Consider the following 21,655-nt stretch of genomic DNA (forward strand, 5'->3'; position numbering starts at 1 on the left):
CATTTTCAATGTCTTGCATCAGCAAATGCCCTTCACACAATATAACCCGCACCAGCACTGCTGACAGGCAGCCAAAAGAAACACAGAAAACAAACATGGCTTTGAAGAAGTGGCCCTGCAACTGCATACGTACAGTTCCTACATATACACACCTGGAGAGTTATAGCACCTATGGGTTGACACACACACACACACACACACACTGCATGTAAACATACAAACAAGTTAAACACTGATCATGCATAAGAAACTGTAAGGTCACGTAATTGTACAAAAGGATATACACTATAGATCCCACAGCACTATTCACATATACACATATACATCCATCCACCACACACATAATCGGCCAACACACACACTCACCGACACACTAGATATGCACAAGTGAAAGAGAGACTCACAGCAAGTATACGCATTACCCTGAATGCACAAACACAGCTAATTTTATACAGAATCAGGTCATGATGGCAGCACTGAAAATCCCATTTACATATATGCAAGTGGAAGAATGTAGCGCTCCACACACACAAAGAGGAATCTGCAGCCAGGCGGGCGCATACACCCACCCTGACTGGCACACTTGTCATGTTTTATAACTGGCATTTTCATTCCAGGGTCTGTAATTTCCTCTGGATTAAGGCTGGGTGATGAGGACAAAATTAGTATCATGATAATCTTTCTTTCTTTCTCAAATCTTTTTATTGATTTTGCGCCAGTGTTGTAGACAACAAACAGTGACATATCCAAGATTTATGAGTGAACTGGTTTCTGATTTGACAGACAAGACATACAGTATAAGCAATATGCAAGACATATAAACAATAACAAGTACATGAACCAACCCTCAGTTCTATGAACTCCTACCCAAACTTCACAGGTATCATGATAATCTTAAGAAAGCATTTTGATATCAGTATATAACAATATCATCAAGTCACATGTTGAATAATCAAATTGTTGTTCATTGATTCATTGAACTGCATAGTAATACTGTCAAAAACAAGATACAGAGTTGAACCTTTTGCCAGTGGGGCTGACAGTGAATAAAATATCATCAAACTGTAATTTTCAAATGCCATAATTTGTTTCAGATCTCATTTTGTGAGATATTTTGGGTTTTAGTAGTAGTGTTTTATCATTCATTTTCACAACAGACTTGTGAATCATAACTCTATATTGTTATTCATCACAATATGATTCTGAAAGACAATAAATTATAATATTGAATTATTGATGATATCTAAACATGATGATAGCTGGACCGACACACCAGTTCCTGGTATGTCAATATCATTTCATCAGAGTTCCTTGCTGTGTTATTCATGTCATGCTGCGGTGGGAAGTTCCTGAGATGGATGGAGGCACAGTGAGGTGAACTGGGTTAACTTGTCCCCAGAGTCCCACCTCATGTTTTCCCCATCAATGGCCAACATTGGTAACCAGAGAATGGGGAAGCCTACTGGTACAGTAAAGTCAGGGCCCTGCCTGCCTGCTGCCTGGCCTCCTTTCATACTCCCAAAGCAGCAGTGATGCTGTGGAAGACTGTAGGCTGGCTTTGTAGCCACATTTAGGCATGCCTGTTCAGATGAAACACCCGGCAGACATTTTGATGTTTAATAAATGGGCCTGCACCAAATGAAATTTGAGACGATAAATAATCCATAATCCATAAATGCATCTACCTGCATCGTTTTGTGACCTAAATATCTTTCTAACATCACTTCAAAACAGTTACCCAAGCTGTTTTAAGATAATTTTTTACTTACCCAGGGATGCGCGTGCCTCAACTCCGCACAGACTTGCCAAAAATGCGCATAAACAGCGTAAATGTGGGAAAATGGAAAAATCTGCTTCGTCAGTCCCTGCCTATGCCAGTGCTCAATGCCCATGTGCAGTTTCAGATTGATTGGCCAACCCATCGAGGAGCAAAATGGATGCAGACAGACAGACAGAGTTTTCCTCATTTTATAGCAGGATTGTGCAATAATATATTGTTAAAATGTTATGCTTGTTTGGGGTTGAAGTTACACTTGGCCACCTCCTGTATGTTGCTGTACTACTTGCTGGCAATTGAAGTGGATTTTGTTGAAAAATCTTTAAAATGATTAAATGCTTTTCCTTATAAAGGTTCTTATAGGCAGTCTGTGACTTAACAATTTGGAGCAAGTGCTGTATATTAAGTAAATTAATCGTGAATCAATTTGCATTGAGCACCATGTTTATAGATGCTGATGTGTTTGTAGCTGCATGCTCTCTAATGGTGATTACATTTCATCAGTGGGAAAAGCAGGAATGCTAACTTGATAAAGCCAATATGATATGTGTAAGCAGCATAATATCTTGAGATCTTGAGATATAACAAACGAAATGCAATATATTGCATTGGATTTATTTCAAGAGATGATGGCAATTGTTTTGTAACAGGAGCTGTTGCCGGTGTGGCTGAGAGCAGGAGTTAGAGGGTTAAGCTCGAGCCAGTCTGCGGAGCTGCACTAAATGTGAAATGGAAACGCCGGCTTGGCTGCGTTACTGTTTACATTCTATGAATAGGAATCACATGTTTGATGAAAGCAGTCTGCGCTGAGGGGTGCTGCAGAGAGAGAGAGAGAGAGGCAGAGGCAGGAAAAGACAGAGAGAGAGAGAGAGAGGGAGGGCTGGGTGAAAGGAAAGGAGAGAAGCAGAGGAAATATTGGGCAAGTGGAGGCGGGAGGAAGAGCGAGAGAGGAGGAAGAAGAGAAGAAGAGAGAGACAGATGAGGGGAAACAGAGAGAGAGAGAATTGGGTGGGAGTTTCACATATGTTTCAATATTCCTTTTTTTTTTTCATCCCCGTAGCAGCTGCATTGGGACACATGGCTTCTGTCAGCGACGGCACGGAAATGTAACATGACAAGTTTAATGTGCTACTTGATCCTGCTTATATAATCATGGTGTACAGTTTTGGTGTGTTCTGGTCAACTGGAGGGCCCTCATTGTGGGGACTGCCGTTTCCTTTTTCCCAAAACCATAGAGAAGGGGAGCTGCAGTCTCTTGGCGTCTGGCAAAGCTCAGCAGTGCTCGGTCCTGACATATCTCTTATGCCTGTGGGTATTTTTAACCCCGGTGAAACGACTTGCCCTCCAAAAAATGCCGGCATTTCAATCCACTTATGCAATTGAATTCCACTGAAAATTCCACTCAAACAATGTCCTGTTTCTTTCTGGTTTTAATGCTCTGCTGAGGTGATTAGGGAAAATGCCGTGTTTTAGGGCCAGGGCTTGAGAATTACATTTGCTTACACAGTTACTAATGAAAGTATTCATGCAGCGGTGTTATGTTATGGTGGTTTTATGAGTCATTTTAATGCGCTCACCCTTGGTTAGTGCCTGCGCTTGCCAAAATGTGTTTAGCTCTGTGATTTTACCAACATTGCACAAGCAGGCCGACCATTCTCAGTGGAAAGACTCTCGTTGGCCTCAGCCTTATTTAGTTACCTCATAAAATCATGAATGAGTGCTGCTTGTTTTAGCTTGGCCCTCATCACCCCTGAGAGAGAGAAACAGAGAGAGAGAGAATCCAAACTGCCATCCTGAACCGTGTTCTCACTTTTTTTACTTTTGTTCTGCCAAAAAAATCGAGCTCCATTTGTACCGTTCTCTGTTTGCTTCCAAATGGTTATTTAATTAGCAATGTGTCACTGTTTCACATGAGCAGGCCGCCGGAGGAAGCCAGTAATTCATTATTAACATCTTTAACCTTTTGTTCGTTGGAAGATATTTGAGGAATGCTCACTGCATACCAACAGGTCCGCAGCAGACCGAGGTTACCGACTGCAGACTGGGCTTGTCGGCTTAATAGCATCTGTCTTTGTTGTGGAGAAGCAACCTGTTGGTCACCCAATCAGGGTGCACTCGGCCTCTAAAAGACCCCCATAGCTAACTACCTGTTGGTATGCTCTGTCACACTTTCCAAGTGCACACAGGGGCTGAAACTTTGATCTTAATGCAACAATTTTACACTGTTTTGCATTTTTCTATCACCTATTAAGAGAATAAGAATCACCTGGTCACCTGGGACTTCAGTGAAATAGCCTTTAATCTGTTATTTGTGTCAAAAGCAGTATCTTAAATACCAAATAACAGTTCTGCAAAAAATATTTGCATTCCACTCATGACAAGAGATGCCATTTTCCCATAATGACATTATAAGTGCTATTTTTTCCTCCCAGCCGTAAAACATCCCACAGGGATAAACATGGCGCTGTCTCAGGGTGTGTTTTCCAAAGCCCCTGCAAAAGGAAGACCGCCGACCCCCTGCTGCTGTTGTTTACCGTCCTCTTGCTCTCTGGAGCCTTTAAACCTCAACTATGTGATTTTCTGCTCCTCTTCTCTGCTGTGATAAGCGTGTGATTGACAGCCTCCGCCGAGATGGGTAGAATCCAGGTACACCTGGAGAGGAGAGAGAGGAGTGGGGGCAGGGGGACAATAATAAACTGGTGATACACAGTAGATTGTCACAGTGTAGAGATTGAGTCCGGAGTCGCAGATTAAGGCTGCTGACACTGGAGTTGTGACTGGGGCTTAAAGTACCTGTCTCAATGTGTGTGTGTGTGTGTGTGTGTGTGTGTGGCTTTGTCCATCTGTCTGTGTGTGTGTGTGTGTGTGTGTGTGCATACGTGTTTGTGTTTGCCCGTATAATCTACCTTGCACTGAAGCATAGCTCCTCCTGGAAGTAATCTTTTGTTCTGCTCTCCGCTCCGTGAACAAGCCTCTTTGATAGATGTCCAACATCTGGCTCTGCTTGCACCTCAGCACGCCCCTTCCTATCTTTGAAACAAATGGCTTTCCCATGCGTACCCTGCCTCGAAACCGGGCCCCCATTGTGAGGCTGTTTCCCACACTGAGCCATAATGGTGGGTGCGTTTCAGTTTCGCTGAATCACCTGAATCATCCCCAGCAACCCGGGCTACGACACAATCTTTGTAGAGAGGGTTAGCGCACATGCTTTACCATGCCTATATGTTCCATAACAGCCAGGATTGTGCACACCTTGTACTACACTGAGCACTAGACACCCTTAGACTAATGACATTTTGTCAGGGTGCAGTTAATTCAAAAACCAGGTGATTACAGAAAAACATCACTTGCTAGCACAGTAAGCTAGCTAACTTAGCTGGACTAGCCTAGCAGTAGTTAAGTAGCTAAGAATTATTGTGACACAAACATTATCTCACAGAAAAAAAAAAAGGTTAGCATAGTTTAGCCAGTTGAAGGGACTTACTTAGGCTAGTTTACTCTCAGTCCAGCTGTCTCTCTTTTGCGAGTTTATTCCTGGTTGTGCACTGACATTATGTTCACTAAGGAACTGCTGCATTAGATGTAGGCGATATTGTTCTGTGGTCTGGAATATCTTGAAGCCTCCAGTAACCAGAAATTCAGCCGTTGCAGCAGAACAAAGTAATAGGATACATCAAAGAAGAATAGGACATAAATAAGAATACAGCAAAAGGGGGATTATATAAACATAATCCGTCAGTTCCAACACTCTGACATTTTCACATTTGCAATAACATTTACATTTTAGCAGACGCTCTTATTCAGCAACTTGTCGGCGATTTAAATTCCTAAATCACCAACATTGCAAATAACCGACAGTGAGGAGTGCAAGGGTCAGAGCCATGTGAGATGTATGATCATGTAAGAGAGAAGTGCTGGAAATGTTGATCCTAACCCCCAGTGGGAGCGGATTCGTGTCATTGGTTCACAAGTCTAGGTGTGGTCATCTGCTGTGACCGCCGCCCCTCCGCCCCTCCGCCCCTCCGCCCCTCCGCCCCTCTGCCCCAGCGTCATCAAGTGTCCTGTGAGCGGCCGTTTCACCTGCAATTGTGCAACTACAATTCAAGGAGGAGTGACTGCTTTTTACAAGCGGATTGTCCCCATTGTTTAGACAAGGCTAATCGTCATTGTTCCACAAACGCCGCTCTCGCTCTGACGCATGCTTTAACGAAGTGAACACACACACACACACACCATGCACTCAAGGGATTGTTACTGCTTTTAAATGAAGAAACTGTTGTTTTGGTTTCGGTTTTTGCAAGACGCAGATGCAAAGAGGGAAACCGTGACATCAATATTTTCTATTTCGGGGCATTCCCTGAGGTCACGTTTCACATACTCGGAGTGGAATTTATTACCGTCTTGGCCTTTATTTGCCAAAGCTGATGTTATGGAGGCAAAAAATAACTATTGGCACAAATGCACACACACACACACACAAAGATGCAGGGTGCACACAGACGCACAAATCTCACAAACATGTCACCTGTATGTTATGTAGGTTATACACACTGTATGTACGACACACAGTGGTGTTGATGGTAAGGGGTTAATGACAGCGGATCACTTTACGGTGTGTGTGAGTTGTAAATGGGTGTGGCATGTGAGTAAAGGGCTATTGCCTTCAAACATGGAATGATGCGGATCTTGTTCTTGTATATCTTGTTAAGAACACAATACCACAACTACGGTCTTATAAGTGTGTGTGTGTGTGTGTGTGTGTATGCGAAATGAACACACACTCAAGGGACTATTGTTTTCAAATAAAGAAGTGTATGTTGTTTTTTTGTTAGAGACATAACCAGAAGAACAGAAACCATAACATCCGTACTTTCTACTTTTGGGGCGTCGCCCGTGTTTCACATGCTTGGAGTGGAATTCATTACTGTCCCAGCCGTTATTCGTCAAAGCTGCGTCTTATGTCATAACAATACCTGTGCCTGACAGCTGTCTGAGTTGGTTGGCTGCCAGTCCACATCCCCGCCCTGCTGTTTGAAAAGAGCAACAGGGCTGAAGTGGCTTCCTGTTTATGTATGTGTGTTTGTGCATGGTTTTAAGGATGTGTCAGAATGCAAAAGTATAAAGCATAAGCAGCTTAGGATCCAGTCTGAGTGTGTGCGTGTGTGTGTGTGTGTGTGTGTGTGTGTGTGTGTGGGGTTGTATGTGTATACCGACTGTGTGTATCTAACCATGTCTCTTCAGACAGACTAATGAATCATCACTGATGTCCCTGTTTTTTCATCTGTATTTCACTCAAAAATCTGAGTGAGATCAAAAAAGTCTCGGTACGGTAATCAGCACAACAATAGATCAGAGCGAGCCCCTCAGAGATCTGAGTCTGTGTGTCTTCGTGTGTTTGTGTGTGTCTGTCTGAGACTGTGTGTGTGCATGTGATATCTGCGAGTGTGTGTCTGCGTGCGTGCGGGCGCGTGTGTGTTTTCTCAAGCACCAGCACAAGCTGTTCTCCTTCCAGATGGGACACTTCACCTTAACAAGAATGGCAGATGAAGAGAAACAACGAGACGGAGAGAGTTTTGCTTGTAAATGCATGCTTGTGCTTTGTTGTGTGTGTGTGTGTGTGTGTGTGTGTGTGTGTTTGTGCACTTGTGTGTGTACGTGTATGCTTGTGTGTGCGCGTGTGTGTGTGTGTCTGTGTTTGCCAGCCTGTCTGCAGAATGCCTTTTTCATGAGGCTAGAGATTTGGTCCCTAAGTGGCTGCCATCATAGCCAGCATTGTTTCCCCAGAGTGACATAGCAGAAGCTTAATGGGCCTGTTGATGGTGTGTTAAAGCTCGGTGTTAATTATAACACTATGCTCCGTTAAACACAGCCACATTAACATCAGCATAACCAGCGCTGCTGAGCTCTGTCCTAAGGAATGAAGTCTGACTGCTGACTCAGTCAACACTTGAATTGGACCGTTGAAATCCAGGCCTCAAGGGTCATGCACTCATCTCTGTCAATGTGTTGCACTCAGTAATTGAGAGTTTGGATTCTGTTTCTGTATCTGTGTACATAGTTGAATGTTTTTTGTCTGCAGCTATTAGACTTATGGTTGTTACGATACTGCTTTCTTGGCCAGATGAGATTCTGTACAGTTCCATGTCACATTTGTTGTGATGACATTTTTTTTTGTAAATAAGGGAATTGTGGGATTTATGTGAAAATTTGCAGCTAAGGTGATTCACTTGTAAGTTAAATCTTCACAATAGTACATCTTCTACTTCACTGTATTTATTAGATACTGCTCAATAAAGCGTCTCACCTCTGACTGATAGACCTGAATTTACCTCTTGGTGACCACAGCACTGTGAGGAAAAAAGCATTGTATATCTCAATGAGACTAGTCCTCATCTGGGAGCACTTTCCCCTATTTCCACAGGGTGAAATTCATATGGTCATATGACCTGACCTGGTGATCTTGAATCACTGCTCTTATTCTGAGAAGCATGAATATGTGCCTTGTTGCCTGTTGCTGACATGCCTGACTGAAACAGCAGTCATACGGTGCTGAGTAGCTGTTGCTCAGCCCTATAGCTGCACTCAGTGACACAGAACTTGAAAATACTGATTCTCTAATCTGATTCGTAAACTGAAAATGATCATTAAACCATCTCTTGCTCTACTTCTGCAGATTAAATGTTTTATAGCAGAGGGGAGAGATGTGGTTTCAGCTCCAGATACCACTACTGTGTATCCTCCCCATACTAAAACATCAACAGAGTAAAAATTTTATGACGTTATAAAGTATAAAAGAACATGTGTTGCTCTTTCCCCCATCAGCTTGTCTTCCTGAATGAATTAAACCGAATGTTTATCAGATGGGAAAGCAAAATATCCGCCGCAAAATGGCCGCAGATGGGAACCATCACATCAAATGAAAAGCACAGGCTTGCGGTCGCGGATGCAGGGACAGAGATTTACGTGGAGAATGATGTCATATTTTTTACCTTTGGCCTCCTCGCTCTCTACACGCTTGAGGGGCCGGCGACCTTCTCTGTCATTCTAAGGTCATGAAGGTTGTTCCTGCCTCCCTCCACCCCCTCCACCCCCCAACACACACACACACACCCTGCTTCTCTCTTTATCTCCGTCCCTCTGCCCCTGGTTATCCCCTATCTGATACAGAGGAGATAAATTAGACCCATTGTTGGTGTGATGGAGCAGAACCCCATGCCTGCTCCCTCAGCGGTAGCTTGCTGCTCAACTCTCTCTCTCTCTCTCTATCTCTCTCTCTCCCTCCCTCTCTCCCCCTCTTTATCCCCAACACCGCCAGGCTGCGTGATAACAACCACATAAACCATCTGATAAATAGCAGCCAAGGTGAATATTGGCGAAGGACATTATGTGCATGTGTACACGTACGCACAGGCAGAGACAAACGCTCACACCATTACTGCCTTCCCACAGACAAACACATATGCAGAGTCTCGTAAAACCTGCATTCAGATACACCCTCACACACACACACACACACACACAAGCACACTGGCCATTGCCTCTTATCAGCATAATATCTGCATGATTGGCTGCGGGCCGTTATTTATTTCTTTTCCGGATAATGAATTTTGTAGCGAAGCTGCTGCATGCGTATAACTGGTTTCTACAGCCGGGTGCCTTTCCCATGCATTTAGCTGCTGCTCGACTGATGTTTGCTTTGAACGCAGCTCCATGTGGAGGCACGGTTCTGGCGAGTGGTGCAGCGGAGGGTTTAGGGGAGGAGACTTTTGTTACTGCAGATGACTTTGAGCCTTTGAGCTCTAACATATTGTTTTGTCTTGAGCCAGTCTTTAGCTGGCTGCCCTGATTACGGGTTGTGGCGTAAGGGCATGCCTAGTTCACAATGCGATTGAATGCACACTAGCAGGTTCACAACAGGGTATTGTCACAGAAAAATGAAGTTATCACAAATGAGCTGGCGATGGCACAAGCTTAGGCTTATTGTTTCTTTCTTAATATGAGGAATTAAATGGAGAAGCAGGACAATGCCTTGCCACTTTGGCATGATGTTTTGACAGCAACCTGTGAATTTTGTTATCCAGTTGGAGTCAAGCATATCTGATTGTGGCCATAGCTGATATCACAACACATTCTGATTATAGATTCTCAACTGATCACATTTGAAGGTGTTGTGGAGAGGATATGTTTACCAGATTTATGCTTATATTTTACATTACAGTGTTTGTACTGATGAAGACCCAGCATGGTGCTTTGATGTCGAACATAAAATGAAATACTTTTGGCAGATCATGCTTGAACGTGCTTGATGTGGAGTAATAGGTGTTAAGCAAGGAAGTCAAAGGGGAAAAGGGAAGCTAAACGGTCAGTTACTGGATACTCTTCCTAATAAGGACCCATTTTGGCTCCTTACACCCAGGATCAAAATGGCAAAGTCCAGGAAAGCAGTTTTGCTCTGGGTTCATACAGTACACTGAATGGGTTTGGCTGCAATTCAGCACCTAAAATCCCCATTGACCAGTCGCAAAGAGCCCTGTTTTTAACTAGGTAATTCTCTCTCTGTGCCATAGGGGCTAAATGTACATTCTCAGCACTTCCCCACTTTGAAACTTGACTTGTAAATCTTGGCGGGAGCTAAAGTGATAGTCGTTAGTTAACTTTTAGATTTATGTATTTAAATTTTTTAATTAGGCCTGTATGCTGTTTGTGTGTTTGCTGCCGTTGCTACAGAACTGTTTCTGCCTGCGAGGGAATTCTTTGACCTTGAATTCTCTCGAAACATAGTCACACCTGTGTACACAATGAACTAAGGTTCGAAAAGGCCGTGCTGTCCCAGCTGTGAAAACTAGTCTTTGATTTGTCATAACCACTAAAGCCCGGTCATTAGTAATTCCTGCACGACTAGTGAAGAGGGAGAGGAGGGCCGTCTTTCAGGAACGACCTCGCTTAATGAAACTGTCACTGTCAGCTATCTGAGGTCATCCGGTTTAATGCCGTAGTTTCACGGTGCCTGCTTTGTTTCTTTAAAAGGAAAAAGGAGCCACCGTGAGCCGGGGCTGTATGCTGCTGTAGAGTGGGGGGTGGGGGGTATGGGGGGGGGGGGTGTTATTGGTGATTTCTCATGCCAGTGGTTTTAAGGCTTCTCATGCCAGTGGTTTTAAGGCCACCCGGGGGAGACAGCTCGATACGCAGGCTGCAAGGTGCCGAGACTGGGAGGGCCCGCAGAGGAGAGGAGGCGGATGTGAAATCGATTTTCGTGTTTCGGCTCAGACACTGTTTTCGCTGTCCCACTTTCAATTGTTGTTGGGTCAGTGCTTTAAAAGTTGGAGTTACCTGAAGTTGAGTGCTTATCCTTTGATACCTCAAGCAGTTTAAACTGATTTTAATTGAAATTATGCTAGTAATTGTGCTTTCAGGGCTTCAGAAACAATCTGATCGTAGACCCATTCAACCCATTTGAGGAGAGGTTCTGTGCCGTGGAAGTTGCGCGATGGTGCAGAGGGGTGGTGGAGGAGCAGGGGAAGGGGGGAGCAGTAGCAAGAACAGAGGAGGAGAGAATCAGAGAGGGGTTGAGAAAAGGAGTAGAAATCAGGCAAAGACAGCGGGGAGCAAAGGCAGAAATGATGGAGGGAAAAGAGGAAGGAGGCAGCAATGGTGATGTGCCTTTCAAGCGTGGTGTACCGAATTATGAACTGTATAATTTGGATGTTAGATTCTCACGTTACATTAGATATTAAGCTCGGCTGAACGGTGGATGCGGCGAGAACAAGTGAATAGTTGAATAAACGGAGAGGGTAAGAGGCTGTCAGCATGTTAGAGATGCAGAGGTTCCCAGTTTTCCACAAGTTCCACTTCCTCGCTCTGTCTCCTCCGCCGCACATCTATCTCTTTCTCTCTGTCATTCTGCGCCACCCCCCTTGATCGTTGTCTCCTTCCCCACCATTCAGCCACCCTCTTATCCCTTCTCCTCCCTGCTCGTTCAGTCATTCCTCTTCTTTTCATGTGCCACTTAAGGGTACCGCGGGAGGAGTGATGTGTTATAGGCTGTGTCGGCGGACAACATGGGGGCCCGGTGACAAGCCGTGCGAGCTGAGAGAGGCCTAAGGCTACTAGGGGACTGTGTGTGCGTCTGTGAGTGTGAACAGATTGACAGTGTCTCTGCTGGATCTGCACAGGCCGGTCCATCTCACCCGAAAACCAGTATCTCCCGAATGTTTGAGTCATAAACGTAGGAAATGAGTGAGTGAATGGGTGAATCGATGAGTTCTGTACTCTGTCTTTCTGCTGTGCTACTCAACAAAAGAGAACTGTCTGAACCAAGCTACTGTAAATCTTGTTTTAAGTCCCTAATTAATGACTCATTTAATGACTAGCTGTAAAATGACTCATACCAATCTCTTGTCTTTTTCTCTCCTCCCTGCAGGTGACTGGCCAGCTTCCGTGGGATTTGATGTCACCTCTAGATCGGTTCAACTGAAGATGGAAACACTGGAGTCTGAGCTGACCTGCCCGATCTGCCTGGAGTTGTTCGAAGATCCCTTGCTCTTGCCCTGCGCCCACAGCCTGTGTTTTAACTGCGCCCACCGCATCCTGGTGTCCCACTGCTCCACCAGCAAGCCCCTCGAGTCCATCTCGGCCTTCCAGTGCCCCACCTGTCGTTACGTCATCACGCTGAACCACCGCGGCCTGGAGGGCCTGAAGCGCAATGTGACGTTGCAGAACATCATTGACCGCTTCCAAAAGGCCTCCCTCAGCGGCCCCAACTCCCCCACAGAGAGCCGGCGCCTGCAACCGCAGCGGCCCTACAGCGGCACCATTAGCGCCACAATCGCCGGAACCATCGGCGGCGGCGGCGGCGGCAGCGGCACCAGCGGAAGCAGCGCCCGCGGCAGCCCGGCCACTTCCAGCCACTCCCACCCGCACGCCAACCACACCAACGCCAACCACAGCCCGGCCGTCGTCGCCGCCATGGACCCGCGCATCAGCTGCCAGTTCTGCGAGCAGGACCCGCCGCGCGAGGCCGTCAAGACGTGCGTGACGTGCGAGGTGTCGTACTGCGACCGCTGCCTGCGCGCGACGCACCCCAACAAGAAGCCCTTCACCAGCCACCGCCTGGTGGAGCCGGTGCCGGACACTCACCTCCGCGGCCTGACCTGCCTGGAGCACGAGAACGAGAAGGTCAACATGTACTGCATGGTGGACGACCAGCTCATCTGTGCCCTCTGCAAGCTAGTGGGGCGCCACCGAGAGCACCAGGTGTCCTCGCTCACCGAACGCTTTGACAAGCTCAAGGTTAGTCCACTATTTCCTTTTCAGTTCACAAAGCGTGCAATGAGGCTATATCAACAACACTTTCTGTGTACTGCCCCTATTTTTTGTTGTTTGTCTTCTGCGTTAGAAAAGCAAGGTAAGTCACAGCCTGGAACTGGATTGGATTGAGAAGTTATTTTGAGTCTTTCAAAGAGTCTCCCAGTCATAGCCTGCAAAAGTTATTGTGATCTCTCTGTTTGCAGTTTGCCAAACAGCAGAATTTCATTTTAATCCATCCCTACACTGGGCATATTTATTCTGTGCACTTCTGTTGACTATGAACTTTCAGAACCACAATTCCATCATACACACTCCCACCAGCCTTTGTTCAGCTCTCTGAGGAGAGAAAGGCTGAGAGACAGATCCCAGAGAGAGAGAGAGAGAGAGACGAGAGACAGAAAAAAGAGAGAAAAGGGGCGGGGGGAGGGGGGCAGAGAGAGGCAGAGAGCGATAGAGGGAGGCCGTCATTATAATAGTCGATGAGCTGGCATTCCCTATGGCCATTGAGCTTTCAGAGGCTCTGCATTCCATGCTGACCGGCTCCAAAGACAAGGACTGCTGAATCAGGGCAAAAAACAACAGAGGGAGGCACTAGCTGGAGCTAATTCACACACTAAAGACCTAAAGCTGCCCGTTAACATTAGCTGGGCTTGAAAGCTGACACTTACCAGCAGAGTGTGTTGTGCATGTGCGTGTGTATGCGTATCCAAATGTGTATGCCTGTCTGTTTGTGTATTTGTGTACCTCTGTGCGCTTTGTTTTCCCATTTTCTTCACATTAAAAGAGCAATTCCAACTGACTGAACACTAGCGGATTATATATTCATTGGTGAATGTTCAAGTTCGACTATAATTTTCTGATTGATTAAATGAGAGTGAGTGAGACTTTGGAGGTGGAATTGTTTTCATGTCTTATTTGGGTTAAGCTGTTTACATGAACCTTTGACACCCTGCCACTGAGTATCCCTTTTGCCATGAATAAACCAATTAATAGAATAGTTCTGTCTACCTGTAGTGTCCCACCCACAGATAGAACGGTTCAGCGAAAAACTAGGAAAAGGGGCTCCCCTCTCGCTCTGTGACTGAGAAGTAGGTTGCTTCTAATACAGGGGAAAGAAAGATGATCCCAACAGTAATGGTAATAGTAAGTATTGCTCTTCAAAATGTACCAAAATGCTTTGCGAGTCTGAGTTTAGTGAAAGCGGTAAGATTTATGCCACAGTCACCACTTTAATATGGGATAAAGCCAGGCATCTTAACCAGGTTCTCATAATCGGAGTAGGAGCTTAGCTGGATTTTTCTGAGTTATAATGTTTACGTGCATTGACCCAAATCCCGGTTACTTGAGTATCTGGGTTAAGAACAGAATAATTCTCCGTGCATTAAACTGATTGCCACTGATATCAACATGTGACCCGGGCAGGAATGTGTGCTGAGGGGATCCAGGCTCAGGTCCAGAGCCTATAGTGGCTGCTCTGTGTTTTCATTGTCATTGCGTTGTGTAAAAGGTACATAGGCCTTCTACATTACATACCGTCGCGTAGATAACCTTTCTTTCTAACAAAGCAAATCTCCCATTGGAAGACATGATCCTTTGCACTTGATAAGTCTTTGTTCCAAGGTCGCCGACATCAAGGAAATTCCATTGATGCTTGCCGTCCCCAGGGTGCGTGGATGTCAATGCCGCCACGGTGTAATTGTGTCAAGTGAATAGCATTGTGCAGCACCGGGAGGGAAGTGGATACCTGAGAAAGCACTACACAGGCAGTCCCAGGGCTTTATCTGGAGAGAGGAGAATGGTGTATGTGCACGCTTTCTGGTTGCTGTTCTCTGTCACACGGAAGAAAAGTAGGGATGAATATTAATGCAAATACATTTGGGCTTTTTTGTCACTGTACGCTACAAAAATGTGGGTGTAAGAAAATGCTAGCGACAATTCGAGAGACATTGTCAGCATTCTGTATGCAACTAAAAATCCAGCTCATTGGGTCTCCAAGGTGAACACAACAACAGAGCTGATGTTCTTCTATGAAATCGCAGCATCTATTCCATTCCAGGGAAAATGCAATCCTACAGCCTGCGTTGTTGATGATTTGCGCCGCCAAAAACCTCTGCTCTCCCTTTCATTGTTGCACCAGCGTGCCAGCAAAATTCCACCTGCTCAGCACCTCTTATTGCCTTAACCCTCAGCAAGTTTATTTTCCCTCGCACTTTCCCTTTTTACACATTTTCCCCCACTGCTTCTGCCACCCCGATCGCAACAGAGGCTGTGGGAGAGCTTAAGCGGCTAAGTCTCCCCCTCCTTTCCTCTTCACTTCATGGCTGGCTGTGGTTCCTTTTGAGCGTTCCCCAGCCAAGGCTTTGAACTTCCTTGACTTTGAACTCCCCGATCTACCCCAAATCAGGGAGGGGACCGGCCCCGGCCCGAGCCCGAGCCCCAGCTCAGCTCACCAGTGGCGGTGGCAGCGGCTGCTAACTTATAATCTTCTTCTCACTCATGGAAAGGCGGAGTGGAGAAAGTCCTATTTGTGCATAGCTAATCATGGGAGATGTAGGTCAAAGGAGGGGGGGAGTGTGTCTTACACTGCACTCTTTCTTTCTCTCTTAGCATGAGTGTCTCAGACTAATATTAGTTGAAACTCTCTTAGTTGAGATTTTAGTCTTGTGTAACTGATGCTGTTATTGACTGGTCTTTTGCGTTGCCCCCACCACGCAATCAGCTACTATAGAGGCCACTGATCAATGCCAGTAAATTAATGCAATCAGTTGCAATCCTGCCTCTCTCTGTTTGATCTTTGGCCTCTCGATTACCCCTCACATTGCATCCCCGCTATGTTGTGTATGCTGCGGAGATGGACTGACGCTAAATGATTTCTCACACATTAGGGAGAAGGTAAGCCTCCCCCCGGGGCGAGGAAGGTGGGTATTTCAGGAGATAGAATGCCAACAAGTGCCAACGAGGTAAATGACAGAATGCGGCACAGCTGAAACCGCAGGGAAGTGAGTTAATTCCCCAGGCAGCTGTTAAGCAGAAGTCGTTGCTCAGTAGCAAGGACATTTTGTGTCTGGTAATTGGCAGACCTTGGTAATTGTGTTTTAGTTTGATTGTCTTGAAAGACTGCTGCATAAAGTCCCTACGCATAAGATTCTTATTTGTTTAAACACAGCCAAAGCGTGTACTGAAACTACCATCCGAGGTTCTTGGAAGTGTCTATTGCAAGCCCATCAGGAAGTAATTAGGTACATTTTGTGGCAAGCTAGCACCCCCTTTCAGAGGCTGAGTGGACAAAATGAAGACAGCATTAACAGCGTAACACAGCATTACAGCAACACTATGGGTGACCACATGGTTCAGCCCCAGTCACCGCCCCGCAGTGGCTTGTAGGGGTTCGTTTGTTTTTGAGTGCACTTTGACAGGGATGGAGACTAACTGTGGCGGGGATTTAATATGTGACCTTTCAGCCATGAGACATTCTGTCTAGTCACTGGCACCCATGTGTTTGTATGCCAGTGTTTGTCCTTATGTGTATCTCATTTTGATCCTTGTTCGGTGGAAGAGAGGTCTGGATTCAAAGAGGTCTAAGTGAGGGAGATGGAGAGTAGATGGCAAAGGAGTAAGAAACGGGAGGGATGGAGAAAAGGGGCAAAGACAGGGGGAAAAAGGAGACATAGAGGGATAAATGGGCCGAAGCACAAAGATAAGACGTCTCCCTTTTCTCCTGTCACTTCATTGCTGGCAGTTAATTGATGGCTCTCAGGCACTGGGAGGCTTGAGCCGCTCGTGCATTAGCGCCGAGTGCTAATGAGCTGACATGGCAGCAAAGCCCTGGCAGAGCTGCTGACATTTGTGACACTCGAGCGGAGAGCGGCACTTGAAGTAAGCAGCAGATAAACTTAAAAACTCTGGATCCGCTGCACTCGGTGGCGTCACGTGTGCGCTAACCCTGCAGCAGTGGGGTGTGAGTATGTGTGTGGCGTGTGTGTGTGCATGTCTCCGAGGTCTTGACAGGTCTCACACATACTCGAACCAGATGATAGCGTGTTAGTACATGAGAAGAATGAAGAAATATGCAAAACACTTCCAAGCGATTATTGGATTAATTCCTGTTTTGGAAGAGGCTAGTCACAGCCATACTGGCAACACTGTTCTCTCTCTCTCTTTTTCTCTTTCTCTCTCTCTCTCTCTGTCTCTCCCTCTCAGTCCTTTTGCTCTCTAACCCCTTCTCTCTGACTCTCACTGACTCTTTCTGTGTGAATCCCCACTTCTCTCTCTTCATTCCCCTCAATCCCTCCAGCCCTCCTTCTTTCTCTTCATCCCTGCAGCCTTCACCCCCCCCACCCTCTCATATCTTCCATTGCCCCCCCCCCCACACCCCCCAACCTCCATCTAAGCTCCTTAAGGCACTGTCTAACTCTCTTTTTCTGTGTGATGTGCATCATGTCTGCTTGTGCTGCTGACTCCCACTGTATTTACACCCATTTGCTTTGCTAAAGCCAGAGGCTAGCATGTGCACGTGCACAAGCACACACACACACACACATGCACACACATGCACACGCAAATGCACACTTATGCTTAATTATATCTCTAGACACACATTCGCATGCATTCAAACACATCCACTAGCACAGTTACACACTTTCTTTCTCACTCTTTTTCACACAGACACAGATATATAGATGTGTGTACACACACACACACGCACACACACACATACACAGAAACATGCAGTGCTATAATGCTAGTCTCACTATATCCTAAACGCTGATATTAATTCAGCAATTTGAGAGGGGAAACTGCAATGCCAAGTAGTCAACCAAACATGATGCCCCTTATCTCTCACACACAAACTCTTCCGCCTCTCGTGTTTTTAATCTCACAGATATTTTAATTTTAAGGAGTTGGAATCCTTTTATTGCACAGTGGGCCTATACGCTATATCTATTCATAGTTTACAAGCAGGCGGCGTCTATTAAGCTTTGGTGTTACTACAACGAAGTAGAGTTGTGTGGTGCAGTACTACTACTACTGCTACTGCTACTACTACTGCTACAACGACTACTACTACTACTGCTGTAACTACTGCTACTACTACTACTAGCTGTCTTAAATCCTCTGCATACAATGTTGGCTGTAGAGGGCTTTTTGGGGAGTTTTCCATCTTTCTCTCCAGATCCTCCCACCTCTGCCTCATCTTCCATCCCAACTGCCTTGCCTCCTGTGCCTTCTCTTTCTCCAGCATCCCCAGGTGTTCCTTCAGCTTGATCACCAGCTCCTCCACGCCTTGAGCCTCATGGTCTGCTCATGGTCTTTCTTGAGCATTTCCTCCATCTTTCGTTGGAAGGCATTCTTGAGTGCCTCCAGCTGATGCTGCAGACCCATATTTTCATGTATTTGGTCCTCGTGTTCGGAGGCCAGTTCTTTGTAGTTTCGGTGGAGGCCCACCTTCTCTGCCTCACACGCCTTCAGCTTCCTGGCTAGCTCGATGGGATCCATGGTCTCCTTTATTGACGATATTTATTAACGACGAACAAATTATTAACTATAGAAATGCTGAAAAAATGCTCCTCAGTTGCAATGAGTCTCTGCAGTAACATTATTTGTTGCCTACATCTATTAATAACTAACCTATTCATAAAATGATCGTCTTGCTCATGCATTATAACGGCTTCTGAATCCAGTCATGTAGCTAGGCCAGTTATACGCTTACATTAAAATTATTAGCTTAAACATTAATGAGGATATTTTATAGGCTATTATTCTATTCTATTATCCTGTTTTGTCTGGGGAGGTAGGTGTCTATCAAGGTGTCTTTTTTTGGGGGTTTTTTGTCTGTCTGTTTTTTGTCACATGTTAAAATTATACATTACAAAAATATATATGTACTGTATATATTCGCTTAAACATTAATGAGGATATTTCATAGGCTATTATTCTGCCTGTTTTCTTTCTGGGGAGCATATAATAATCTCATGGCATTTTCTGAGTGTGTATGTGTTGCTCATTTATTTCCACATTTAATGTCTTTTGTTGTTAATGCAGAGAATCCCACTGTACACAAAATAACCTCCCATTGGCACTGCATCACCTGCCATGACACTGGATAGGCGCTCTCTCTCTCTCTCTCTCTCTCTCTCTCTCTCTCTCTCTCTCTCTCTCATGCACAGACTCCCACTCGCTTCCCTTCTTTCCCTCTCACTGTCACTAGTTTTCTTGCTTTCTCTTTTTTGCATGCAATCACACAAACATCATCCTTCCCACCTGCTTTCTTTCTGTTTCTGTCTCTCTCTCTCTCTCTCTCTCTCTCTCTCTCTCTCTCTCTCTCTCTCTGTCTCCCCCTCCCTCCCTCTTTTGGCCCCTGGCCAGTTTGTCTTGTTTTAGGTAACACCATTCCTCTCAGCCCTCAGTCGCCCACAAGCTCACATGCACTGCAGCAGCATATTGCTAGTGAACGGGAGACTCACATCCCTCCAGTGTGTGTGTGTGCTTGTGTGTAGGAGGGTGTATGATTGCCTGCAAATCTGCGTGCCTGTGTGCAGTATGTACAGGTGTGTGTGTGTGTGTGTGTGTCTGTGCAGGCACGTGTGGGTGTGTGTGTGTGTCTAAGCAGATGCTATTAGGCCTGACGTGTGTGGAGTGATTGGGAGCTGAGTGTGTGATGCCAGGGGGAATCATGGCTCTATGTGGAGAACAGTGTGAGGTAGAACACACTTAGTCATGCTGACGGAACCATCAAGGATGTAGTAGAAGGCTTTTAGAGTGCCTGTGTGTGCCGCTTCTGTGCCTGCGTGTCCGTCAGGATGTGTGTGTGTGTATGCGTGTACCTGTGTCTGTGCGTACGTATGCGTGTGTGTGTGTGTGTTGCGCGTGTGCGTGTGCGTGTGCAAGTGCCTGCACTTGCACACGCACACAAGCTCGTCCTTTCAATGCATCATGCATGCGGCGTGGCAATATGTCACGGCAGCTCATCGTAAAATTGAGTGGGTCATGAAAAAAGAAAAACAAGGCTTGTTATCAAATCACTCGCAGCCACCGCATCATCCATATGCACAATTTATGCAGAGAGGGAGTGGAAAGCTTTTAAGAGCTCGGGTGTCAGCAGTGATACGACGGCGTGCAGGAGGAGGGATAGAGCCGAGGAGTTTTGTGTGCATTTGTGAGCATAACACCGGTACAAATTTATCCATTCCATTGATGCCTGTCCTCACTTTTTTTGAGCAGGGAGAGCAGGGATCGCTGGTGTAGCTGGACTCATGTTATCCTCGGTTCAGGCAGCTCACCTAAACTGACCGCGTGGTGCTGAGAAACAGAGTGACACTCACTGTTGTAGGCCGCTCCCTCTATGGGTCCAGCACAACTTGATTTTGTTAACTCTATGTCTATATTGCATGAAAAGGGCACTCATAAGGTATTATACACGCTCGTTATGCCTTATGACTAGGGTTACACCAATATATCAGTTTGCTAATATATTGAGTAGATATTAGCCTTTCATATTGGACATTGGTCTGTAAAACCTGCAGTGAAATTTCATTTTCTTTGCACATTTTACTATTTCCTTGTTCAATAGTGTTTATTATAAATGAATCCTTCATTTAAAGACCTGATTTATCCCCGAGTTCCTCCTTCCATCCAATAATTGCGTTGGGTCTCGTTGCCTTAGGGGGCTGCCAACCTAAAAGAATTGCATTATCATGGTTTATAATGCAGAGTTTTAGTGTCCCATGATGGTCTAAATGTTGTTTCAGGGGATTTTCCACCCTGCCAAGAATAAAATACCAGGGGAAACACTGAATCCTTTGATTTTTTTTTTGGCATGAAAATGGTCAAATTTTAAGATATTGAATAAAAACAGGTTATCGGAGACTTTAGTCAAAAAATATCTGTATCAGTATCTGCCTGCAAAAGCAATATCAATGCCAAACCCTGGTTATGACCTTAATAAGAAGGCATTATGCTAACCGATGCATTATATCAGCACTCATACATTATGGATTTAACTTATGTGTCATATGAATGTATATGACTAGTCAGACAACCGTTTAATCTCAATGGGGCAACCTCTTACAGAAAACTAGTGCTTGTACATTATTATACATTATTATAAGTTATACCTACAATGTTTTATGAGTGCTGATATAGTGGATCTAGTATTTTGTCTCTATATGGAAAGCATATATAGTAAGCATGGTCATTAGGCATTACGAGTGCAACATAATTCCTTTTGAGTGCCCTATGAATATGGTGGCCATAGAAAATGTTACTTAGATGTTTTTTCCCATGCTTATTTTATCTATTTCCCATGTCAACCATAGGACAAGAAGTCTCTTGGGGGGAACAATGTCACAAAATTTGTTCACAGACCGCCCAATTCTGGCTCCTCATGACAAAACGTTCCTCTCTTGCTTTTCCTTCTCATAAAAAAACGGTTAATATTTCCGTTTCTTGCCTTTTACAAGGCTTAAAACCCTCACTCAGGCACTTGAAGGCTTGAACTGTGTGTATTTTAGCATCAAGCTGCAAGGAGCTGACACCGTAGCAAAGCCTCGCTGAGCCTCTGACATTTCTGAC

At 45.3% G+C, this 21,655-nt stretch overlaps 1 protein-coding gene across 1 annotated transcript in view; it reads left to right on the forward strand.

Annotated features, from left to right (window-relative positions):
- LOC139657658 (probable E3 ubiquitin-protein ligase MID2) overlaps positions 1 to 21,655 on the forward strand; it is a gene marked incomplete at its 3' end in the record, with an annotated part of 55,404 nt that overhangs the window by 14,821 nt on the left and 18,928 nt on the right. The window contains exon 2 of the mRNA XM_071535557.1: positions 12,198 to 13,066. Within this exon, the coding sequence (XP_071391658.1) occupies positions 12,254 to 13,066 (813 nt within the window). The remainder of the gene's footprint in view (positions 1 to 12,197; positions 13,067 to 21,655) is intronic.

This window comes from Centroberyx affinis, unplaced genomic scaffold (assembly GCF_046629955.1).
Source record: "Centroberyx affinis isolate AG114_WGS23_722 - 3 ecotype Tasmania unplaced genomic scaffold, CSIRO-AGI_Caff_v1 ptg002731l_1, whole genome shotgun sequence".
Lineage (NCBI taxonomy): Eukaryota > Metazoa > Chordata > Actinopteri > Beryciformes > Berycidae > Centroberyx > Centroberyx affinis.